The sequence below is a fragment of the Aquila chrysaetos genome, chromosome 4 (assembly GCF_900496995.4).
Source record: "Aquila chrysaetos chrysaetos chromosome 4, bAquChr1.4, whole genome shotgun sequence".
NCBI classification, from domain to species: domain Eukaryota; kingdom Metazoa; phylum Chordata; class Aves; order Accipitriformes; family Accipitridae; genus Aquila; species Aquila chrysaetos.
This window is the reverse complement of record NC_044007.1, coordinates 41,738,489-41,765,168: the sequence shown is the minus strand read 5'-3', so window position 1 is coordinate 41,765,168 and position 26,680 is coordinate 41,738,489. Positions and strand designations below refer to the sequence as shown.

Genomic DNA, 26,680 nt, shown 5'->3' with positions numbered 1-26,680 from the left:
TGAGGTATCTCTGTTACGGAGAAAACTACATTTTGCTAATAGACTTAAGTCTACTCTTAGATGAACAAATCAGTCTCTCTTCCATAGAGTATCAACGTGATAGCCAATAGTATAGATTTCTGTAATATATTCAGAAGAACTTGAAATTTTGTGTAGTAGCAGTAGCATTGTTATAGAGAGCTTGTCTACAGTTATAAGGGTATTTTAATTCCTGCAAGACAGGATAAAAAAATCTGAAACTATACTATCAGATAGGAAAAATTTATCTGGATTAGGATTTTATAGATGAAACAAGCAGTGGTTGCCAAAGCTGCTGGTCTGATGAAATCAGACTAATCTTCAAGAATGAACTATATTATTGTTTGTTCAGGATGTGGTACGTATTTTGTCTAAATTCCCTCAGTGAAATATGGATGTAGATTCTGCCAATAGCTTCTACTTTATAACAAAAGGAAAGTGTTAGGCTTTCAAAAGAAGCCTGAGTATACTGGAGATTTGAAGGCCAGAATTGAATGTTAGTAAGCAATTAAGAAGCAGCTGCTAATATCAGTAGAGCCCAGTTTTCCTTTCTGGTTTGCCCTTACACAGAGCAGTTGATTACAAACATGATGCAAGTTGGTCATAGAAAATGATTAGGGGGAGATTTTTTTCTCCTTTATGTTCTCATTCTGAGGGAGGAACAGATTGTAATCTGTATCAGGTATTTCTGCTAGAAAAGCTTCAACGGATGTGACAGTAAAAGACACTGCCTTCTTACTCCAGCTATCAGCACCCACAGAGCTTGCATTCTACACTTCCTATGCAGGTGGCTGCCCATCTTTCATAAATGACATGCTTTTTTTTTGTATTATTGCCTGCTTGAGCATCTGTCACTGATACTGAGGGAGTCTTCTGACAACATATTTTCGTTCTGTACTCTCAGGACCTCATCTATTATGTTGGACCTCATCTATTTTATTTGGTCTTCTGCAGCTAATGTTTCTGCTTGAGTAATGAGTTGCTTGGGTGGCTAATTAGGCTGATCATGTAGCAGTCTCTTTTCTGCTGAAAAATTACTTTCTTGAGGATAGATCATAATAGTTTGTATCCTAAGGATTCATCTTCTTTCTGAGAGCCAGATTTTTGTGCATATTTAAGAAATCAGTTGGAAGACATGTTTTATAGCGGAAGAAAGGAAAACGACTCTTCCTCAACTCAGTCATGGAAGATTGTCACGTTTGATGCAAACATCACTATTGGATTCTGCTTTCTGCACTCCTTGCACTTCCTTTTTTTGGCATAGCTAAGCTAAATTTTTCATATTAAAGACCTTGAATCTCTTTTGTGTTGCTTCTCAGTTGCCACTACTCTGAAGGTATTGGTATCTGGATGTTTCTCAGCCCTGCTCTGGTCAGAATGAAGTCCTTTAATCCGTAGATACGGGTAAAAGGCAAGATTTGCTCTGGAAGCATGAGCCTACTCCCTTACTCAGTGAGCTAAAATACTGTGAACACAGGGGATCTTTCTAGTGAAATACCATAGTAGACAAAAGAAGTAAATGGTAACAGCAAAGGACCTTCGTTAGCATGAGAGGTGGGGGTGGCTGATTCTCACAGCAATGCATTATTATGGACTTCTTTTTTCCCCATGTCTTTTCTGTCTTTTGCATGCTAGAGTATGCCTCTCTCTTTCCTCACCATTTTTGACTAAGTGGACAGTTATCACCTTTAACCTAAGTTCAGAGCACTTTGGCAGTATTGCCAGCTCTCATAGTTTCATCCCAGTAATGGGATTTTTAGCTGTTGTTTCAGCTGATCTGTCAACCCATGACATGCTAAAGACTGCAGATATTGCAACCTAGCTGTGGGAGAAATTCCCCTTTCTGTTGTTTCTTCTCTTTTATTTTTCTCATTTCTCTGTTTCCTAAAGCAGAACAGCCAGACTGGATTGCTGCAGAAGTCAGCAGGAGTTTGTTCTCATTCTGTGAGCTGATGAGGTTTTCTAGACGAGAAAGTTAAAACAAATGAAAGCTCCACCAACAAAAAGTGACTCTGCTTATGAACATCTTCTATAAGCACTGCATCAGTCCCTTGAAGCTTTCCTTTCCCTGCTCCAGTACCAAGACTGGGATAAAAGAGAAGGGGTGAATCATGGAATAATTTAGGTTGAAAGCTACCTCTTGTTCATCTGTACCCCAGGTTTCTTTCACCCTACTCTCCAGACTTAGTAAGGGACAAAAAAATCAGGTTGCATTTAAACTTATGGTAGTACAGGAAATCTGTGGAGTTGCAGGTAGAAACGTGGAGTATAAGGTAATGAATTAGGCTTCACCAAGGGCAAGTCTTGCCTGACCCAGCCTAGTGGCTTTCTATGATGGAGTGACTACATCACAGGACAAGGGAAGAGCGATGGATGTCATCTACCTGGACTTCTGTAAGGCCTTTGACATGGTCCCTCACAACATCCTTCTGTCTAAATTGGAGAGAGATGGATTTGATGGATGGGCTGTTCAATGGATAAGGAATTGGCTGGGTGGTTGTATCCAGAGAGTACTAGACAATGGCTCAATGTTCAGGTGTAGATCTGTGACAAGTGGTGTCCCTCAGGGGTCCATACAGGGACCAGTACTGTTTAATATCTTCATCAATGACATAGACAGTGGGATTGAGTGCACCCTCAGCAAGTTTGCAGATGACACCAAGCTGAGTGGTACGGTTGACATGCCTGATGGTCGGGATGCCATTCAGAGGGACCTGGACAAGCTGAAGAATTGGGCCCGTGTGAATCTCATGAGGTTCAGCAAGGCCAAGTGCAAGGTCCTGCACATGGGTCGGGGCAACCCCCAGTATCAATACAGGCTGGGGGATGCAGGGATTGAGACGGGCCCTGTGGAGAGGGACTTGGGGGTAATGATGGATGCAGAACTGGACATGAGCCAACAAGGTGCGCTCACAGCCCAGCAAGCCAACCGCATCCTGGGCTGTATCAAAAGAAACGTGGCCAGCAGGTTGAGGGAGGTGATTCTGCCCCTCTACTCTGCTCTGGTGAGACCCCACCTGGAGTGCTGTGTGCAGCTCTGCACAGGAAAGACATGGACCTGTTGGAGCAAGTCTAGAGGAGGTCCTCAAAAATGATCAGAGGAATGGAACACCTCTCCTATGAGGATGGGCTGAGAGAGTTGGGGTTGCTCAGCCTGGAGAAGAGGAGGCTCCGGGGAGACCTTATTGCAGCCTCTCAGTACTTAAAGGTGGCTCATAAGGAAGATGGGGACAAACTTTTAAGGATGGCCTGTAGTGATGGGACAAGGGGTAATGGGTTTAAAGTAAAAGAGGGTAGATTCAAACTACATATAAGGAAGACGTTTTTTATGATGAGGGTGGTGAAACAGTGGACAGGTTGCCCAGAGAGGTGGTAGATGCCCCATCCTTGGAAACATTCATGGTCAAGTTGTACAGGGTCCTGAGCAACTTGTTCTAGTTGAAGATGTCCCTGCTCGTTGCAGGGGAGTTGGACTAGATGACCTTGAAAGGTCCCTTCCAACCCAAACTATTCTATGATTCTGTGAATTCCCTGGCTGAGGAAAAACAGACTGATGTGATGCACATGTCAAATGAAAAGATGGAGGTTTGTGGACCTGCTGGGACCATTCCCACCAGTGACAACTCTTAGAACAAGGACTTGACACACCTTATTTCACAAATGATGAGAATAGGTGTTGAGAAAGGGAAAGACCCCAAAGACTAAAACATAATCTTTTCCCACAGAATTATGACTTCATAAGTTTTTGAGTATGATTCAGTTTTCAATTTTATATTAGTGAGGTTGTCATTTAGGCTAGAATGTAGTTCTTACCCAGAAGAGTTTTCCAGGTGTCTTCACATTTCTTTAAAATTATTCCTTTGAATGTTATGATTAATGTAGTTTCTTTCTGAGGTTTGGGGGAGGAAGGTAATAATGGAAGTAGATTTGACTTGCACCAATGAGCCTAGTGAGACAGGCTCTTTTTTCCTTCTGTAAGTAGAGATTGTTCTCTATTGCTCTACATAAAACAAGCAAATTAATAAAATTCTTATGTTTATAAGAAAAATCTGCAGCATCAAACATAAATATGTAGAAGCTTATTAGAATAAACAGCAAACAAAACAAAAAGTATTATAAAATGACAGTGACTGATTTGTGATTAGGAATTTGGATAGGTCTTCTCTGTTATATTTTAAAGTAAACAAAAAAGATGCAGCTCTGCACCTGAACTTTTACTGTAAAGGATTTGTGCAACATGCATCTCACCAATTGATTTGAACAGTATGGCTGTGAGCCACTTTCTGCCCTTATAGTAAAAGTTATAGAGGAAACTTTCAAGAGCAGTATACATTGGTTTCTCTTCCTATGGTGGAAGTTTTAGATTAAGTTCCTACTGATGTTGACGAGACTGGAAGCAAACCAATGCCAAGTGTCTTGGGGAACTTTTACTGTGTAAGAACTCCAAAGAAGTGGCTGGTAAATGTTTTCAAAAGAAAATGCTATATAAGTGTCGTGGTTGAACCCCAGTCAGTAACTAAGCACCACGCAGCTGCTCACTCACTTCCCCCCACCCAGTGGGACGGGGGAGAGAATCAGGAAAAAAAAAGTAAAACTCCTGGGTTGAGATAAGAACGGTTTAATAGAACAGAAAGGAAGAAACTAATAATGATAATAATAACAATAATAAAATGACAATAATAATAAAAGGATTGGAATATACAAACCAAGTGATGCACAATGCAATTGCTCACCACTTGCTGATTGATGCCCAGTTAGTTCCCAAGCAGCGATTCCCCCCCAGGCCAACTCCCTCCAGTTTATATACTGGGCATGACGTCACATGGTATGGAATACCCCTTTGGCCAGTTTGGGTCAGCTGTCCTGGCTGTGTCCCCTCCCAACTTCTTGTGCCCCTCCAGCCTTCCTGCTGGCTGGGCATGAGAAGCTGAAAAATCCTTGACTTAGTCTAAACACTACTTAGCAACAACTGAAAACTTCAGTGTGTTATTAACTTTCTTCTCATACTGAACCCAAAACATAGCACTATACCAGTTATTAGGAAGAAAATTAACACCTTCCCAGCTGAAACCAGGACAATGAGTCTACGTAGATTTCAATACATGAATGCATGGTAGGAGAAAGTTAACAGTTCTATGGTTAAAATGGAAAAAGCATAAGTTTTAGTTACTAGGGAAGCTATGAAAATAATTCATTTCAGAAAGAGTTGAATGATAGCTTTTTAGTAGATCTGACCTAAGTAAAATATATCAAAATCTTCAGCAAACCAAAACATTGCGACAGCCAGCATAGGTCAAATGAAACGAAGAAGTGCTATGCTTTCCATACTTGAAGTAATTTTGAAATGAGAGAGCTTTTTAAATGGGAAGAAAACCAGAAATGTCATTTTGTATGCAATGAAAGGAAAGAATTAATTTGCTTATTTCCAATCCAAGCAATTCAGGAAATACAAACCCTATATAACTGTTTTGATTGACTACAATTTACATTTTTTTCCACAAAAGTTATTGACCAAAGTGTTTTGCCAGCACTGTGCAGTCTTGACTCCCATGGCTTATGCATAAATTACATTATACGATGCCTAAACCAAGAGCATGGTCTCTCCAGGATCTCCTTTCAGAGAGTAATTGAGAGCAAAAGTCTCCAGGGCAGGTTTATTATTTTGTATGATCAATAGCTATTGTTCCTGTAGAAATCAAAATTTGTTTTAAAAGTCAATGACCAAAACTGAATTCAAGCCTACACTTCTTTGACAGTCCTCGAAACTCTGAGAATGGGATTCAGTTCAAAGATTAGGACACTTAAATATAGGTATCTACCTGTACACATTTACGTATGAGCAAGGTGCCCAGCTTCGATTCTAGTCGGTGGAGATTTAGGGCTTGATCAGGCTGCTATCTCACAGTCAGATCCCAGAAGCTTTTCAGTCTCTGAAGACACCGTGAAGTTGACAGATTTGACACTTGACATACGGGATCCGCATGCCTGTTTGGAGGGAGTCTAGAGATTACATGGGATACCACAGGGCACTTCAAATGTCTTTAGATACCTGTGTGGGGACAAATGAGTCAAACCCCTTGTTATTGCCATAATTTCAATTTAGAGATTTATTTGGTTTACCCTAAAGTGCTCACACATACTTTGGCAGCTGCTGGTGTTCAGCTGTCTGCATGTGCTGACCAGATCTCCATTGGCTATATGAGGAGTTTTGAAACCTGGTTCATGTATGGACACCTGCAGATAGGTTTCTTAATCTGAGAGCTGACTCTCACTCTGGCTCTCTGTCACCCTCAAAATAGGACTTTAAGCTTTTTTTTATTTTATTTTCCTATAGTCTTTGGTGGCACAATTTAATATTTTGTTTTTCGGACTATAACATAAATTATTTTCATCTATATATGTGGCACCCAATTTTTGCCTTTCTTTCTCATATGCTTACCATATATTCATTACAAACCCCATATTATGCTGAAGCTAGGAACTTGAAGTAAAGGCTGTTAACTTATGAAAAACATCTGCCTCAAAAATATTATGATTATCCCCTAGATAAGCCTAACAAGCAGTGAAAATTCTCTATTATTTCCTTAGTTACTTCTTGTTGCCCAGCATGTTTTTGACAATACATAAATTGTAATAATGGTTCTGTGGTGCTGGTGGTAGTTGCACGTGTGTTTTATTTGGCAGGCCCCAGATAAATTATTTTCTGTACATTTTTACTGGTAGTCCTCTGCACAAAGGTTCAAGGCTGATTGATGGTGCAGTTTGGTGTACTGAACTTTAGCAATAGCTGTAGTAGTGAAACACCTTAATAAATGCTGTTCAAGGCCAGTTTCCAAGGCTGAACATTATCACCTAATAACTTTGATCAGAGGAGTAGCAAATATTTGCATAAGTACATGCATGTGGATTCAGTCTTCTGTATTTTATTTACAGCAGTAGCTGTTTGGAATAGGGTCTGTCTGAGGTCTACTCTGGAAATTGAGGTTCAGGGTTTCCACTAAACCGGCGCTCTTACTGGGCTCTCCTGCTCTTCTGACTCCATCCTATGGTATCTCCAGAGAGTCAACCTGTCTGTCACTCCTTTTCTTAACCTTTTGTTTTCCCTCGCTCTTTTGTTACCTAATGCAAGCTTACTTTAGTGGTGATCATGCCATGTTCCTTTCTTGCTTCATAGCTTGCTGAACGCATCATTTAAAATCACATTCTGGAGTACTGATTTTAAGTGCTGTTCTGGCTTCCCATCAGTTGCATTTATACCTGCTTCACTCAAGTGACACTTGAGTGTCTTTAGTCAGGTCAAGTCTCAAAAACGGTACCTCATCCTCACCCTTGGTCACCCATCAGCAATCTCTGTCACAGTGGTACTGCTCTTCCTAAAATGTTATGTCTTGGCTTCTGCATAACTGCTGTTAAGATATAGCCTTTCCTAGCCATTCTCCTAACAAAACATTCATCCAAGTGCTCCCTTCTTGCACTGTAGCAATTTTCTAGTGCTCTCCTGTCCTACTACATCCATTTGTATTTTTGCTGCAAAGGTCATTTATCTATACTACGATCCCTCCTCCCCTGCCGCCTTCTCCTGCATCCATTACAGCACCAAAGATAAACTGCTCTTTTTTCACTTTCAGGGAGATTTGTAGATTAATCCTTACCTATCTGTCATCTGGTATTAACTGTCTAGTTCTCATGTTTTAGATCTGACCAGATCAAGATGCTTTAGTGTCAGCGATAACTTGACATCAGCCAACCTGTTTGTCTCTTCAGACCACTTGCTGGCATGCTGGCAATGCTGCCTCGTTGGTTCCTTGCCCTCCTCTAGATGGATGATTTTCACCTTGTCTTTTCCTTAGATTGTGACATCCTTGGGAGAAGCATGGTGGTTTTGTTCTGTGTTTGTAAAATTCTTATAACAAAGTCCTGATCTATGTGGAAATAATATCAATAACAATAGTAAAAACGCTCTTAGCAGGAAGGCCAAGAAATAAGCATGTAACTTGTGCCATCATTTAGCTTTAGAAACTACTCGTGGGGTGAAATGGGGCTGGCCCTTCAGCCCTCGTCTCTGCTCTGCCTGTGCCAGGAGCCTCAGCAGTTAGCTTGGGTCCTCTGAATTGCAAGCAGGCATCTACCTTCTGGCATTGCAATGCCTCCACTAGGAACCTAATGTCAGCCATCTGCAGATAGCTCTGCAGTGTAGCATATCTCTGTGTATCTGTATCCGGCACCTGTAGCATCTGGCTATGGTTGCTGCAGATTCCGCAGAATTCCTAATGCTTTATCATATCTCCAGCTTTTGGGGAAAGTCCTTTGACTATAGTCTCTTTAAAGACATAGGAGAAACTCTTCTAACTCCAGACACGCAACTTCAATGAACAACAGTTGTTTTGGTCTGTTTACACAGGTTTGGTGTGTCTAAATAATATCTGTAAGAAGCTAATGAGGCATAAGAAGAGTATGAGACACAGTTAACAGAATTCATATAATTGGCTGTTGCTTCATCATTAATGTTTTCCCCTGTCATTTTTAACATCAGCTTTTAATCCTCATAAGGATATTATTCCTTGTTCCAGGTTCATCCAGGAAATAAAATAGCTGTGAAATGAGTCAGTTCAATGTGGAGGATGTATTTTTAGAAAGCCCCCACTTGACTGTTTGCCTTTCCTGAGGCTTCCCTTACTTGGGCAGAGCAGTCAAACTGAAGTGTCGCAAAAAGCAGAGAGGAAGTATTTCCCTCAGTGTAAGGAGCAATTATCAATAAAGAAGGGAGCAGAGGTGCGGTCATGGTAGGTCAGCAAGGCCCAGATCTCCTCTCGCCTGGTGGTGCAACTCTTGGGGCAATATTTCTTACCCGGTGCTTCAAAGCAGCCATGCAAGCTCATGATGGCGAGTGATAAAGCTTTCACAGGCACGAAATGTTCCTATCTGTCCACAGTTCTCTTGCGGGCTCTGATTTACGTTTTGAGGCACTCCGTGCGATATAGGTCAGATGTCTGTACGGAGCATGGGCTGAGAAGAGGCAGGGGAGCTGGCACTGATCTCTCTATACACCGAGCGAAAGGTGAGACCGGCCGCGGGGCAGCTGGCACAGGCACATCACAGGGGTGGCGAGGACCGGGCCCCGCGCTCCCGCCAGCAAGCACTTCGCACAGGGTGTTCGCCAGCAGCTAATGCAAGGACGGGGGCCTCCCAAAGCCCTCCAGAACTTGACAGAAAACCAGTTGTTTTCTTGAAAAGTGCTGAGCACTTGCAGGTTGAGCACCTCTGAGAGCAAGTCCATTACTTAGGAGCCTTATACAGATCCTGAGGAAGCTGTACTCGTGCTTGCCATACTCCTGGGTAAAGTGGACCTCTTGCCATACCTAGGGTGAAGTGGACCTCTAGCCTGACCTTTTCCAGCCTATGGTCTTAATGATGTTCTTGTGGATGTTTATATGTCTCAAGTCTGCAGTTACTGGAAACTGAGAGACATCTAATCCCCTTCCAATCAACTATTACACAAATGTTACTGAGAAATAATTACATGGCTCCTCCTCACACTGAAGAGCTCTCAAAACAAGAGTGATTCAGCCAGCCAAGGTGTTTTAATCTTTCAAAATCTTTATGGGATCCTGCTATCTGATGAGATGAATTTTAGAAATTACTGTTATCTTTAGAAAGATCAGAGGGTCTGCAGGATCTTATTTATCGGTGAATTATGTAAAATGAACTTTTCATTTTAAAAATCTGTGGCTCTAGTGAATTGCTCTGAGGTGACCTCTCCTTTCATGACACGTGGACCACTGAAGATCATTTGATTTGAAGTGTGTCCCACAGAGTTGTCTGTCTTGGCAGAAAACAAAGTCAACAACAGTTAGCGAGCTGGGTATTTACACTGATGGCAGTCCCTTTAATAGTATGTAACCTTTTTATTGTTTAATTCTAAGGTTATTATGAGGCAATGACTGCTTTTACCACCAAACCTCCTGTATGCAACTAGCTAAAGAGGAACAGACTGATGATCAGGCCCCCTCTGCATGCTGTTTAAGTGTTGACCTTACAGTGGTGTAGATGAGAGCAGATCTTGGCTCTATCTTCAGGCTGCTGACATGCAACTGTAGCACTCTGTGCAGTTCATAAATGGAAAATACCTATTTATGCTGCTACAGCTATCCGTTTACACCAAGACCATGAACATATCTTTTGAAGCACCCTATTGACAACTAAGCTATGGTTATCACTAAAATTTATTTCATGCTTTCAGAAAAAATATCCCATGCCTTTTCCTCTTTTTGCTTCCTCTTTTTTTTTCCTTCAGAAACTTGCATGAAAGTTCTTAGAATATAAACACCAGTTTATCCTGATATTTCTACAGTAAAATACAAAAATAATTTGAGAACTTTAGGTAGGGCTTGAAAATCTTTGTTCAAAACCGCAGTCACCAAAACCACTGTTGAAAAGTTGAAGAGTGGCTGCCTGAACTTAGTGGCAGCTCTGTTACTGGGTGTGTGCAGTTCTGCTTCTGTCTGAGCCCAGAAGTGCTGTAGTTTTGACTGAGAAGAGCAGCACTTTGCACGCAGCTTTGACCCTCACCCCATCAGAATCCATAGACCAGAAGGTCCTCTCCCTCTGCCATTGGGGAGCTCCTCAAAGCAAGCCTCGCAGATCAAGTCCCCACACAATGCAGTGGCAGCTTCTTCCTTCTAAAATTTGGCTAGGATGGTTTAACTTCATCCTGTCAAGCAGTTCCAGGCTGAACCTTAACCTTGAGAAAATCACCAGTGTGCTGCAGCTCACAAGGGCCAGTTCCCAACCACCGAGATCCCCCTCCACGCTGCAGCCTCCTGCTCCCAAGCCTGCCACTGCTGCTCCCAGTGTGGCTGCTGCTGCTTCGTGCTCTTGTTGCTGGAAAGGCGCTGATTCAGCCTGCTGGAGGCAGATGACGCTGCCCAGGGTAGTTTTACAGGACCCTTAACATCCAGCAAAAGCTTATCTGGGGTAGTTTCTCTGTGGATGAATCCCAGCTGGTGAGCAACAGCTATGGCCAGCATGGTTTCAGAAATGTAGAACTGTCTTGTTTTCTCATAAGGTGTCTTGTTTCATTAGTAAGGTCATCATGTCACCTCCAAGAACTGCATGATGAGGTAAAGATTTCTTGTAGCCTGAAAACTGTAAAACATTTTCACTGCCTACATTCCATCTGCTCAGCCAAATGCCTCCTTCTGCTGGGTTATGAGCCACCTGCTCTCACTCAGCTGCCTCTGTCTTGCTCCTAATCCCAAGATCCCTGTGCAGAGGCACCTGGCTAGCCCAGCGCAGAGCTCATCTGGGTCCAAAAAAGCTTGAGCATTTAAACTCCTTGGTGGGCCTAATCTATAATGTGCTTGTGCCTCAGGAGGTACCCCTCGCTCTTACTGACCCTTTACAGGACAATGACAAGGTTTGAGTCGTCCCCTGGGATGTGGGAGAGACTGGACTCGGTACCCTCCTCTACCTCAGGGACTTCAATCCCATGTCGAAATTGAATCTTTTCTCAGCTAAGAGAGCACTTTAGCTATAAGGGTGCCATCAGGGAGCCACGCAAATCATCCTGTTGAGTTGAGTCTCTTCCATTTTCCAGAGAAAACAGGCTACAGATTCCCTGAGGAGTGAATGCCTGACCTAACCTAATGGTTAGGGTTCTCACCTGGGAGGTGAGGCCTTTGCCCCCCTCCTGCCCATGCCTCTTTATGCATTTTACCTAGCAAGTATGTAATGGGAAATACACAGCCCATGGCAGAGGCTGCCTCCTTCCCACCAATATTTTTCTAATCGCTCTTACAGTCTTTAGTCTTACTTTTTGGGGGCTCCTGTCTTAAGAAAAGTACTGCTGTTAGGAGGGGCAGCAAAGAGAATTGTCCTGTTATAACCTTGCAGTGTCCATGACCCTGGCAAGGCAGATGACTATTGATTGCTGAAGTATTTGATTACATTAGCTGAGGCATAGCAGCCACAGACTTTGTACTCTTTTCTCCCCTCACTTGGATCTGTGTGACCCCGGTAACAGGGGTTTAACTGAGGTTAGAAAATCAGCAGCCATGGCAGCAAACCAAAATACTTGTATATAGCCCAATAGAAAAAAAAGAAATCCCACTCCAAAAATGTTCAAACTGTTCATCTGTATGTCTTTTATCACAAAGTGGAAGTATACTCAGGGGGTTATACTGGATCTTTTCAGCTGCATAACACTAGGTCAACATTAAAAAGTAGCATTGCTCCGCAGAGTCCCCCGAAGACACGCTGATATACTCCTCATGTTACAGGAATTCAGAACTGGGCAGAAAGATGGTTGCCTCTGTTGTTTTATACACTGAATATCGATCCACAGGTTATGGGTCCAGCCGTCCATGGAGAATTGCTACCCCAGCAAGAGAAGAGTGACAGGAGGCTGAGTGACAAGGGCCACATTCCCGCAGGAGTTTCGGCAGTACCACCTGAGCCGCCCCTGCGGGACCCTGTGTACGGTCTGGCAACAGTGCTGGCTTCTGCCAATTTATGATGACTCTGCAGTTAAGACATTGGACTTGGGTGGCGTCGGATAGAGACCCTCGTGCCTGCCTCTGCTGTGGTTTGTTACCTGCGAATGGTCTTGCTGCCTCTGTTAGGAAATCTTTGAATTAGCTCTCTAGGAGAGCAATGTGAGGTGTACTAAAGGTGGCCATTTTAAAGTATGCAGATCCGTATTGTTATTATTACAAGACAGTTGCATTGCATGAACACTTGGGAGTTCTGGCCATTCCTTAGTCATATCTGCCCTAGCAGGAGTACATCTCTTTTCCATTGGACTTGGATTTAGTCAGATTTGTTTGAAAACAAAGCTTTGTACTTTGCATATTGAAGTAAATAATTTTTAAAGCAAAGTTGTTCATCATGTGCATCAATATGTATTACAAATTTTTAAAAAATTATAGTTATTTTAATTGCAAATAGACTTTTAAGACCATCAGTTTAGATTATTTTTATTAGAAATTCATAGGGATTTATGCAAGTTGCAATGAAGCTCTTTTTGTTCTAGTATGTCAACAATTTTAGCAGTGACTTCAAAGCCAAACGTAAATTTGTAAATAGCAGTCCAGCCTGACAGAACTTCACAATTTTTATTTGCCGGTTCTTCATCTTCTTGGTGAAAAATTGGCTGAAGGCTATAAACCAAACCTAACGTATTTGTAGCATTTATCTAGTACATTCTTAACATTAAAGACTGATCTAATCCTAACTGAAAAAAACAACATGAAAAAGTAAACCTCAAACAGAAGCTGAAGCTTCCCCCCATATGTCTGCTGCAATGAAAAATGTGGCTTGGTTCCCCCTAGCTGAACTTCTAGTTAAAATGCTGTAGTCCCTGTGAAGGGATTGAAGGACCACAGAGACCACACCAATATCTTTCCTAATACCCTCTGTAGATCTGCCCATGTAACAAGTATCCAGAAGGAATGAAAAAGGAATATAACAAGGGGAAGAATTAGTAGTTGAGGGAAAAGTGGGTTTCAGAGTCCCAGGAAAGAAAACAGGCATCTGACCTGATGGACAGACTGTTGGCATAGAGGGGAAGACTGGGTAGTGAGATCAGGCCCGTCAGGCAAAGCCCTGAGAACGTAATTCCAGCGGACCGGGATTATCACATAGCAGGGGAAGGAGGAAGAATTGTCAAGTAGACAATGCAAACATGAGATGCTGGCTTTTGTATCTCCTGTGCTGTCTCTCAGAGCATCGACACTTGGCGATAAAGTCAGTAGCCTCCCCACAATGTTCAGAACTTGATTTTGATCTGCGGGGTGAATCCTGTGGTGTTTTAATCTTCCCCTCAGTTCTCTATTGTTGGTGTTCCTTGGTGTGTGAGCTGGCACAGGCAGGACGCAGGAACAACCACAAAACCATGGATGAAATGCAAAGAGTAAATTTATTTCTGTTACCTCGCCAACCAGGGGATCCCCAAAGCAGCACCCAGGCAGAGGACACAAGCAGGGATGTAGGCACTGCAGAGCTCGGTCCATGCTAGAGGATCACCAAACCTGCTGCTTTCGCCTGTATATCAGGGATTGGCGCAGGCGTAGTTTACCACTGCGCTTTGGTCTTTCCCACAGCAGGGCAGGAATCTCAAGCGTGTTTGATAGGGTGCCTTTAAGCCTATCACAGGCCTATGTTATCTAAACACAGACGTTCTACTTGTCCAACACACAAAGCTAAACAATGATTATATGATATATGTGTTTTTTGATATCCCAGCTGCAAGTCATTTGAGTGTGTTTACAATCCTCTGCACCAATCTTCCGTTATTTTCCCACACTCGGGTAGCTGAAAGTCAGATCAGCTCTAGGAGCTACTGAATACTTCAATTTCTCATAGACCAAGGGAGCTGAAAGAAAACATTAAACCACAGTCAGAGGAGTCTGGAGCAGTCAGTTTGAAGGAGATAAGAAGATGTAAAAGAAGGCTTAATTTCCCAGGGAACCTAGAATTAGTTTAGCAGTCATCTTATCTTTTGTTATCTGCTGTTGTAGTTCTGTGTTGAATTCCTTTTCATCAAGGAAGGGTATTTTGCTTAAAATGTTGCATAGACTTGCTACCCTCAAAAACTGTTGTTTTAAGCAGGATTTGTTTAAGAAAGGGGGAATAGATACTCTAATAGTAATAATATATGCCAGGGCATATGTAATTATGATGTCAGGTTTTCATGTGTTCTCTGAGTCAGTGCAAGCTTACATTAAATGTGCTCTAATTTATATAAATGATACAAAAATATATTCGACACAAGAATGAAAACAAGCTGTACCTAAAGACTGGATACTTCCCTTATCCAAAGAACCAAAGTAATAATTCAAAACCACATTCATTATACGTAATAGTTTAATATTATACATATTGCAAATGGCAACAAATTGGTATTCTTTCTCCTTTAAAAATGAAAAAAAGATTAAATAAAATTACAAAGACAACACACAGGTAATAAATAATCACACACTACAGAATCTTTTTATTTACCTTTGAATATTTAGCACAGTGGATAGTGAGAAGAGAAACGGATACATAATTTAAAGCAGTTCTAGGACTCAGTCCAAAAGTCCATGTTTAGGAAGAGCTCGATCAGCTAGATTTGATGTCTTGCCAGAATGTGAAATTTGAAAACACCTAATAGTCCTGTATCTCATCTTCTGTGATGAGGCTTACTTTTGAGTCAAAGACAAAAGGTCAGACCATAAGTCTTCAGAAACGTACAAAACCAGGATAACAACAGTATTTTAAGTCCATTTGTTCTTTTCATTGGCAGATGATAAGAAAATGTATCTCTTTCAGCCTGAAGATGTTTCATTAAAAAATGGACTTCTGTGACATCCATCATTTGCAGCAGAAAAGGACAGGAATGTTACAGAGAACCAAATTATATTATCCTTGGAGCAATTGTTCTTACGGACATGCCACCACTAAAAATGAAATGTGCGGGCATACTACCCCTGATAACTTTAACAGAATTAGACTAAGAAGACCTAAGGAGTATGACCAGTGGAGGCTTATGGAAATACGGAGTTCAGACAGACGGTGGTGCAAAATCCAACTGGAAGCACTGGTGAATGTATGGTGGTTATTTATTTATGTCCATATTGGCATTTGAGCTGGCTAGTTTAAAGCTGGCTTAGATGGCTTTGGATGAGTCCATAAATCTTTAATAACGTTAAGACATTAAAATGACAAACAGTCTACAGATGCATTTGTTTCAGCCGTTATCATTTATTTTAATACAGATACAACTTTTTGAAAAGAAGTATATTACAATGAATATAATACAAGTTTTGCAGTTTCACTAGAACGTGAACATTTTTGTAGGTTTTCTTCAAGCCTTTTTCTAGTTTTTCATAAAACCATAAAGGTACTTCCTCAGGAAACTCTCCCCTCCCAACTGCAAATCTGCCTTTATACAACAAAAATTTTATTTCACCTGTGGGGAGAACCACCACCCCCAACATTTCAATTAAAAAAAGAGTAAGTTTTAATTGCAGTTGAATTTTGACAATTATTTTGAATTAGCTGACAAAAGTCTAACTAACTCTGGGAAGGTATTTGCTGACAGAAAAAAAAAACTACTGTACACACACAGTTCAAAATCTTAACTTGCATTTCAAAATGATTGGTAAAAGGGGAGACATTTGCATCAACACACTACATTAAACCCACTGCATGCTGGTACCATAATGGTATACATTATGCATTTTCCATTAGACTGATGAATTAACATCTTCATATAGATTTTCCCCCAAGACTTGCAACATTTAATTTGCATATTTACATAAAATATATATAAAGTATATGTTATATAGTGTATTTATATAGTACATAGCTTATATGTATAATATGAAATACATATTCATAGGCATTTCAGTCTATACCTGAAATCAATGTCATTGGCTGGTTGCAAAATACCCAGTCCTGCACGGGATTGATCTAAAGAAGGACATTGCACATTATTGTCCACAAGCCCTATCTCAAAATATGAAAAAATCAAAGCTAAAAATTGTTTAATTTCATGGACAGCAAATAACCTGCCAGGGCATTTTGCTATGCCTGTCCCAAATGGCATATAGTAATACTTTAACTTGCGACCGTTGCGGTAGAAGTCAGTCTTTTCTTCTCCGTTCTCATTGAGAAAGCGATCATATTTGAATGTCTGTAATTAAACCCAAAAAGAGTTACTTGATATTTGAATACGTCCAAAGACTAGATCATGCCATTAAGACACAAAGTGCAGGCTGGGAAAGAAGAGCCTCTAGCACTAAGCATTGTACAGTAGCACCAGGCCCCATGGTGCTGTTTTGGAAAGGGTAGCCCCTGAGAAGTTCTGGTATGTGGGACATGATCCCAGGTTCTTTGCTGATAACTCTCCTTTTCTTTTCTGACCTCTTAAGATAAGGATTACCACCTGCACCCTTGTTCATGCAGCAGAACTGGAAGATTTCTCATCTGTGCCTTTGGGAAAATATTATCCTCACTCTTGTCCTCCTCACCCCCCCCCCCCCCATAATGGTGATGTTTCCTCACTGAGGAAGGCAGTAAGTAGAATGCTGTCTTGGGCTGGCAGCACACTTTTTGGTTACGCTAAAACATGTTTTGCAGATAGTGCTTGCACTGACTTTATTCTTTTTCTTGCCTATCATTGCGTCTCCAGGTGTAAGAACAGACTGTCTGGAGTACAACAGAAAACCATCTGTGGGAGCACCCCTGATAAATGCTCTATTTAAAGGCATGTTAGTTTCTGCTAGAGCTCAGAGTTTAATGCACTAATACTTACCAAGGGATCAGCATAGATTTCTGGATCAAAATGCAACAGTTGAGGATAAAGAGCTACAATATCATCACTGCGAATGTTGTAAAAATCATTCTCTAAGTGCAAAGTGAAATCCTCCTTGGCAACTCGGAAAGTCATGGATGCACTCGATAGCCTCATTGCCTCCTTGATGATGCTGTCTATTGGGAGAGGAAAAGCAATTATTAACATGGAAATAGTATGTGTGTGTCCTTGGGGGAGGTCATGCATTTTGAACTATTTCAGACCCATTATCAAACCCTGCATTTATTTCTTAGAAGAAATATTTTAACAATAACTTTCTAAATGCCTAAGAAAGTATCTCTCATTTCTTTTTAGCATTATTATCCCTTCTGCAGGTAACTCTAAGAACATAATCTGCTTTCCCCTAGAAAAATACTTATAGTTGATGCAACAGAATGTTTGAAATTGAAACATATTTTCAGTCTGAGATAGAGAACAAACCAGTCAAAACTGGAAACATAACAAGAAAAAGAAACAGTGCAGTGATCAGGATTTTCTGAAACTTTAAGAGGTAGTGCGTAGAAACCAGTACTCAGAAAAAGTAACTTGGGGTTTTTTTTGTTTCAATATAAGCTGACTTTTTATTTTTTTTAAAAAGCGACAGTAGTGAAAGGGTGGCATTTTCAAAACTCTCTGTAACTTGGACACTTTTGAAAAATGTGTCTATAATTTGAAAAATATTGAGAAGAAATAAAAGTAATGGTATTAGAAAATATTGCTTCACATCATAAGAATTAGGATATAAAATTTGGCAACACTCTTTTGTTAGATCTAAAGTCATTACTAACCAAAATACTGTTCTGAATTACCCATGGGTCTCCAATATTATGTTATGTAGCTGTGTAGCAGCATTGACACATGCCATTACACATGCAAAAGTACTACTCGTGAATTTTGATACTCTCAGTACCACCTGGGACATTGGGAAGACTGATTGTGTTGGCTATTGCTAAGAAACATACAGGTTTTTGTTCTGGTGTTTGTTGGCTAATTCCATAGCAATTCCGTAGCAGGCATTTATATGGTAACAAATAGAAGACTGTGAAAATCGTGGGGTGATTTCTGGTACTCCTGCATAAAATGATCATACCTAGTACTGGCATATTATCCAGCTGTTTTCGGTTCAAGGAAATATGTTTGCCATCTAAGCTGACCTTCTGTCCGGCACTTTCCAAAATACTTTGCACTTCTTTGGTAGCAGCTCTCATTGCTTCTGGACTCCTAAGATCAAAAGAGCAGAAGTATAATATATTTTTACACTTTAAAAAGGTTTTGCCATTAACTTTCTTCCTGGCTAAAATTCAGTTTGTTAGCTGACAAGTACAACCTTCTAAAATGAAAATGTTGCAGCAAAATGCTGCAATTACACTTTTTCATGTCTTGGCAAAGGTACGATAGCTTCAGAAAAAAAGGAAAAGAACCCCAAGTATTTGATTCTATCGCCAATGACAAGTGGGACAGAACTGATGTGCAGAACTCAGGTAATAAACAGTAAGGTCACTAAAAAGCAATGCCAAGAATAAGAAATAGCCCCACTGCAGGTACAAAGTTTAGGATCAGGATTATAGATCAGTTTTATAACATCACTTATCCTGGATGATGTCCTATTATGTGGCAATATTCTGTCTAGCTGAAAAGAATCTTCCCAATACTAAAAGTGCACATAGTATCCTTCACTGCCTAGACTTTTTTACAGACATGGAATATATGAGCTATGGTGAAATATGTAGAGATAATACAGGATGCAATAGTGTCTTGATGAAGGCACAATCAATCAGGGTGTTAAGACTCCAAGGCCAGAAGACCTAAAGCCATTGCATTCTTGGAGTGAAAAGTACTAAAGAACCTCAGATATTGGCAGGTAGATATGAGGGTGCAAGCCACTGGCTAAATAAAACTGCCAGAAATTTAGATACATACTTAAGAGTTAGTCATGCTGAGGTAGATTGTAGTCCATAGAGGCCCACTCTAAAATGGACATTTAATAGTATTATCCGAACTGTGCACTCCTCTCATGAGTAACAAGCTCAGCAGCTGCAGTGTACACTGCAACCTCAGTAGGATCTATCAACGTATAAACTATTTTCTATTAAGTAACTGTGAAAACAATAATGAAGTTAAAGTTCATTTTGCGTGATCTAGTGAGATGGTCTAAAAATGTCCGATTATATTGGGAGCTTTCAATACAATTAATGTTCTGACTGCAACCAGCACTTTTAATGTCATGTCATATAGATTTACTCCAAAGCTTTCTTGACAAAGTGTAGCATTGCCCTGGGGTGGGTTTTTTTTACAAACTTCTACAGAATCGCTCTGTGGTACCACTACTTGGTCTCAGACGAGTGAAGGGGGTTTCTGTGGAAGTCCAGAACAACATGCCACTTCTATTGTAATCAGTAAGCTTTTTGACACTGATGAGGTATCAAGCACTGGAATTTGCCTGAATTAAGGAACTGGTTTCTGAAAGATAACAAACATTTTTCTTGTTTGGAAACAAGAAGAATTGGGACTTACTTAAGAAGATAGAACAAGCTCCAGAACGTGGCAGGAATGGTGTTGGCTTGCGAGGCCCAGAGCACCGCCACATGGGTCTTTGCTTTTTCCATGTCATCGAAGGTTGACAGAGTGTCATTCAGGAACATGCGGAGGGTGACAAGCTCAGAGAGGTTGTCCCTCTTCAGGAGGTTCTTGTGGAGGAGAGCCTCCCCCAGCTTCTCACGTGCGCTGTGGGCACTCTTGAAGAGGTGGATAGGCAGCCCCGCCACGAGGGCTGGAAAGATCTTATCGAATTCCTTGAAGTTTTCAAGGGCATTTAGGATATGAGCTCTTTCAGTTTCCTGCTTTGATGATATATTTTTGTCATTATTTGAATTAAATTCTTTACCAAAAAGTGTTAAAAAGCCAGACTCGAACATCACCTGGCAACAGAACGTATAAAGTCCTTCTGTCACCCAGGTATTAGACTGAAGTTTAGACATTCTTGACTGCAGCATGACGTACTGTAGGTTTTCCATCATTGCTTCAATGAGGGTGTCTAGGGCATTACCTTGAAGGGTTCTAATGAAAGTCTGATGAAAATTTTCAGTGGTGTTCCCCTCTGCTGGGTCAATGCTACCATGCCCAAAAGCCTGTCACAAAATAAATTGTGCGCATGGTAAATAAGGCTTATCATAACCTCGATGATAAAGTCTAACAGAAATTGAAGCCAAAGTATAACTTCATAGCTTACTAGAGGGAAGCATAATAAGGGCTATTAATACTAGAGCTGATGATACTTTCTCAGTGAACCATAGCAGTTAAGTAGGCAAATGAAAATAGATTAAAATAGATGCTTACAAACAAATGGACGTGGTTACCTAGACTTTCATTCAACTCCCATTGACACCAACAGGAGCCTTTTTGCTTACTTCAGTAAGAGTTTGACTGAGCTCCTACTGTGTTGCATCATTTTTTAAGGCATTAGGACTGAATCTTCCATAGTAGTGAGAACCTCCTGAAGGTTTCATCTTCAGCAAGCTATATTACCATTTCACAGATTGTGTTAATTGTATTTCTGCTTTAGCGATTTAGGATACTACATGGCTAAATAATGTCATTCTTGGACAATCCAAATCACTGCAAATTTCCTTTCTGTTAAGGAAAGGGAAAAGAAGACCCCAATGTTTTACACCAATAAAAGTGCAGAAATGTGAAACCAATTCTATTTCAAAGGCATAGTTATGCTATAGGGATTAACTGGGTACATCTGTCCTGCCAGCAGATACTTTGCACGTTAGATATTAAAACCATTTTTAAAGTTGTACCTTGGCAGAAGTAGCAAAATGGAACTTTTTCCAGTCCAAGTGTTTTCCCTGGCGTATCAATGCATGGTATGAAAAAGGGTCAGTGAGGAAATGAATGTATTTCCCTGCTACTCGGCAAGTGAAAATGTGGCCATGCTTCTTCTGCTTTTCTCTGAGGAATTCAAGAGGGTTGGCACCAAACTGCAAGGCACAGCCTAGGTATGGAAGGAACCCATTTTCAAGTGGTGGCTCACCTTGTCGCCTACAAAACACAAACAAAAGCTGAATTTATAAGTATGTATAAAGACCTCTTCTCCAGGACTACCAGGTAAGTAAAATACTGATGCCGGGCTTTTTGTAATGTGAAAAAATGCAAAAAAAACCCCCAAACAAATAGTATATTGACAAATAATTTTCTCCCCTTTAAGGACTAAGCCTATCGTGAGGTCTATGGTATGTAAGAAAGAATAATTTTAACAGCCTGTATTATAATGAACATAATAAACCACAGTTTGATTATGCCATCTTTCTTTTCCCTTGATCAGGAGTATATTTTTCACTTGTTTAAATGCAGAATTGTTGCCATTAGCTAACATGCACAGTTATGTAATTGTCCCATAAATGAATAATCCATCCCACTAATATTGTCTGATACATTTTTGGGCAACGGTATCCACAATTCTATTTGAATACCAAGGGAAATAGCCTTTTAGTCTAGAAAGGTTGTTATTATTGGCATATCCCATTTGGACCAGATCCTGCTGAAAACAGTGGGAATTTTGCCATGATCTTGAATAAGCGTAAGAGTTAGTCTTTCAGGCAAAGTGTCGTTAAGCAGATGCTTAAAGTGAAGCATATGCTTAAATGATATTTTTTATTCTGAGTCAGAAAACTACTTTTCTGCATAAGGACACCACGGCTGCTAAAATAACTTTCAGATAATACTTTAGCTTTTCTAGTAAATTCCTAATGGTTATTATCTGAAGTTAACTATTTTCACCTTTTTTACTAAACTTTTTAAAGTAAAACAAGAAAATGCTGGAAAATACAAAATTACAATAGATAAGCAAATTACTTGCTGTTTATGTAAATGTGCCAGTGGGATAAATGCTTTTAAGAAATGCGTATGCGACATAGTAAGGTACATAAATATTATCTGTATTAAATTGTATTACTGATAATATGAAAATGTTTGTAAGTAGGTATTAAACTATAATTAGATATAAGTAGGTATTAGCTGTGATTACAATGCAGGTAAAACTATAGCCCAGTACTTTAGGAAATCAGAACATGCATATTCATATTTTAATTACCTCATTTATGCATAGATTTGTATCTACAGTTATGTCTAGGCATTACCTCACTATTATTGAAAAGCCTATACACAAAAATTCTGTTGTAACATAAATCTCTCAAAAAACCAAACTGCAGCATTGCCCATGCTATCCTGCATCTGTCCATCTACCAGTCTTAAGATTACACTTCTTTTAGCTATATACACAGTATATTTGACAGAAGTAAAGGCAAGGTACACTGAGATGCATTTATAAATAGATTCCTTACCTCCTCCTCCTCCCTAGAAGAAACCATAACCCACAACAGAGTATTATCAGTGTTACCCAGATCCATGATGCTATGAACATTTCTAGTAATGCCCAAGAACTTCCCAGTGGAAAACTGGTAACTACCAGTATGGCAGGAGAGGTGACTGAGAATGATACAGAAGACAGGTCACAATTTATATACTGTAGGTGCACCACTGTATCTAATGGCATTCAGTCAACCTAGCAAGCTATTGATTAACCATTTCTGGAGAGAGCCTGTTTTTTGTCTATGTTCTGACATCTTTCTGCAGAGAGCTTCGCTGGATTGATGTAGACAGTTGCAGACATGGCCTTGAGCTGATGTCACATATCAGTAGTGGTTCCAAAGTAATCAAACAGCTGTAATAGTTGATAATTTGAAGGTCTGTCAGGTGTGTTTTGATCTATCCTGCAGATTTACCAATTGCAGTTTATAGTTCAAGTTTAGCAACATATGAAATGGCTACTGACAGGTGTCCAGAGGATTCAGACTGGGCTAAATGGTGGCTGCAGTTCATGCTGTCCTTCAGCAACCAGCCTGCTCACCCCTTCCCTTCTCCTTCTTGTGGACTGCCCTGGCTCTGGTGTGCCGCTGCGAGAGGGAATGGCAGGGGTTCAGCTGTGGGTAAAGGGACGGCTGCGGAGACGGACCTACTCCCTCTAACAGCGTTTCTCTGGTACAAAGGGAAACATAGGCTTTCTATAATGCAGCAGAAGAGAGAGAAGAAAGCAGGGTTAGACAACCATACTGGTTTGAGTGTTTTTCACTGTCCTTGTGTCCGGAACACAACACTATACCAGCTATGAGGAAGACAATTAACTCTATCCCAGCTGAAACCGGGACACCTTGGATCACCTTTTATTTTCCCATTAAACCTTTTCCTCTTTCTGTTGCTGACCAGTGAGAGTTCAAACTTTGGCTTGCTCCGAACACCTGGCATCGAGCCATCGAGGAGGCAGCTCAGGTAGCATATAGTGATGTCTCAATAGTCATTCAGGGCCTAACACATTTCTAAGAGAGAAACTGATGGGTTATAGTCACTTTTTCAGGCTCACTTTTGTACCAGTTTTTGTTGGTGTCCCTACAGCTGTGTGATAAAACAGTAAAGATCTGGACCTTTTGCTGTCCAAATCGAACACTACACTGAAGGCATTGAGCTGCAAATCTGGCAGATGGGAATATTGTCCTGGCTTTAAACCAAGGAATGCAGTGAGGCATGGGGTAACTCTGTGCATATGCCATCACATTTGAGGCAATTTTTAAGTTGCTATACTGAAGAAATAAACTCTTTTTACAGCATTGAGGTTTACCTCACTTAATGTAAAAGTCAACTCCTTTTGCATGTCAGCTTAAGATCCAGTCCCCCACACCATTTCCACTTAAGCACAGGCATTTCTTTTATCTTCCTAGAAAAACTCCTTTTCCTGAGCTGAATTTAGCCTGTTTTAACAGAATTGCTTTATAAAAGCCATGCTTTCCCATTTCCTGCTTGTTTCCATTATGGGAAATCTCAGTTCTGGGTGTCATCTTTGACTACAGCCTATCACTTCCTCATCCTAAACAAGTATGATAATTTTATTATGTTTGTGTCTAATTCTTACTGCATGTGTAGGTCTCAGCCTTTTTATGTCCAAACAACACTGAACAAGAAAGTTGGAAGCTTCTGTCAGTTTTGTGTCTAACACAAAGGAATAATGTTTACCCAGCAACGGATACCTGCGGCTCCTCATGCTGTCATGTGTTGCACCAGGTAGAGCTGTCAGCCACACTTGTCTTTCTCTCACATGCTTTGGGTAGTTGTACTGCAGTGTGATGATAACATCATTTACAAATGGCATCTTGCTGCCACAACAGGACTAACTTCTCTAAAGCTGCCCACCTTCTTTCTCTTTTTGATTTGTACATATGTAATAGTAGTCAAAGTGTAACCAGATGTAGGCAGAGAACAGGAGCTGCTTGGCAGCCTACCTTAAATAATTGCCCTTTCTGTCAGGAAAATCAAATGTGCCCCCTCTTTTCCATTTAAGAGACCCTTGAGTGGCAGCACCCTTGACAAATAACTATCATGATAGAACAGAGTTGCTCTTGCATAGTTTGAGGTGCTTCCTAGTTCTAGATCATCTCCCACCTGGTTTCTTAAATAGGCCAATCTACAGCCCCAAAGCCAGCCAGTACTATAGTAGGCTGCAGCCTTTGACTTATGTCCTTGTGATAAATGTAAGCAGGAGCGCTGTCTGACACAGATACCCCCCCAAATTCAGCAGATGAGAAGTGTGAATCTCCTTTCATTCATATCAGTGGGCATTAGGCTTTCCTGATTTTTTCAGCAGCACCAGTAGAGTGCCCTGACATTCTGGATATGGTATTTCAGCGTTCTTCAGTTTCAGACAGAGACAAGGCATCTGGCTGGACACTGGGTCCCATTTCCCACTGCCGAAGATCAGGCAGTTGCCACCAATCTGTACAGCAGGGCTTGAAGGCACCGTGTTGCCCCACTGATTGACAGATACTACATTTTCTGCAGCACATTGTGTGTTGTGTGTGAGGTTGGCTCTCTTGCCCCAGCCCAAAAGAGACACCCATAGGAGTTATGGATGCAGTCAAAAAAAACATACTGACTCATTTTGCCTTGGCTTTTTGAAGCAGACTCTTGGCATAAAAGGTAAGAATATTAGTGCAAAGAACTGCCATGACTTGGGCTCAAGACTCATCTCAGGCCAATGACACCAGCAGGAATAAAGCACCATGTATCTTTGAATGTATAAGCCTTTGTCATTGCAGGTTTGAATACGGGTGTTCATCCTTTAAGAACACTGGAGAAACTCAGCAATGCATTGGATGGTAGTTAGAAAATGCAAAACCTTTTAACACTTGTCATTTGACCTTTTGGTTAAGCCCTAGTGCATACTGAGCTAGAACCAGTCCAAAAAGAGCAACTCGGGAGAACGCGGATGCAGACGAACCAGCGTGCTGACATTTTACCCGGTATGATGTGTTTAGCACTCGCTTCCACCTCAGGCTGGCTGCCCGCACCGGCTGCAGGGTCAGCAGACATGCGGCTCTGCTTGTGTCTTCAGGGCCAGGACTTGTGTCGAGACTGATGCATGGTTGTTACATTGCACCACTTTACCCAAAAGGGCACCGAGACACTTTTCACCTCGATATGCCCACTGGCTGTGGGCAGCGGCTGCCAGCAGCGCTCTTATCTATCACCTCTGCTCCAGCCGTTCCCGTAAAGCAAACAGGCCCAGCTCACTTCTGCAGCAATGCCTGAAACGTAAGAGAAGCCTTCTGGCTTGCTTTGTACAGCTGCTTGGAAACAACTCGCGGACCATCCAAACCCCAGCTTCATCTCATATGTTATAGCTATATGGCTTTCATCAGTCATGACCCACGCATGGTATTTAAATAGACAATAATAGATAGGCCAAGCTGAGGTGAATCATTTTTTTCCAGGGTTACTGATGGCTTCATAAGTCAGGAGCACTGGTGCACAGAAGGGTGTGATGGAGTTACGAGAGGCTGCTGATTACATTTGGCAGTAAATAGCAAATTTGCACACAGCTAACTATAAAACCTGTTTATTCTCTGGAAGTAAATAAGAGGTACACCCTATAAAGAAATGATTGACTATTTTCTTTTGCATGTGTTGCAAGAACTGTGTTAATATCTTTCATTAACAGATGAAAACCACTGAAACCGCACAAAAAAACCAGCTCAGCAGTGCAAAGGCAGCCCTGCAGTTCACGGAGACGGAGCAGTCTGATGTGCTACAGCCAGGAGACGCAATTGCAGCTATGAAACATTTCTGCAGCTGTGAAACATGTATAAGATACCTCAGAAACATGGAGCAATATTAAAGGAAAGCCAAAACAGAAAGTCGCACAGCGTAGCTGCTTGTAGCTCAGAACCTTTTGCAGCCAGAAATAATTGTATGTCACCACCTACTGGTAAACCTCTT

General features: G+C 41.0%; 2 protein-coding genes across 3 annotated transcripts in view; one reads left to right on the top strand and one right to left on the bottom strand.

The window, feature by feature from the left end:
- UBXN2B (UBX domain protein 2B) overlaps window positions 1–15,609 on the top strand; it is a 42,520-nt gene extending 26,911 nt beyond the window's left edge. Inside the window, exon 9 of one of the 2 annotated variants that reach the window (XM_030011145.2) lies at window positions 15,302–15,609. In XM_030011145.2, the coding sequence (XP_029867005.1) occupies window positions 15,302–15,305 (4 nt within the window). In that variant the 3' untranslated portion in view covers window positions 15,306–15,609. Of the gene's footprint in view, window positions 1–12,361; window positions 12,894–15,301 lie in introns of those variants that run through there. The other variant, XM_030011144.2, reaches the window with a different exon arrangement.
- Window positions 15,610–15,739: 130 nt separating this feature from the next.
- LOC115340134 (cytochrome P450 7A1) lies at window positions 15,740–23,018 on the bottom strand. The gene is made up of 6 exons (XM_030011140.2): window positions 22,699–23,018; window positions 21,157–21,397; window positions 19,868–20,481; window positions 18,444–18,574; window positions 17,315–17,490; window positions 15,740–16,693 (listed from the first exon to the last, which is right to left on the bottom strand). Exons 1-6 carry the CDS (start codon window positions 22,908–22,910, stop codon window positions 16,394–16,396), a joined length of 1,674 nt encoding a protein of 557 aa, XP_029867000.1. The 5' UTR covers window positions 22,911–23,018; the 3' UTR covers window positions 15,740–16,393.
- Window positions 23,019–26,680: the final 3,662 nt, after the last annotated feature.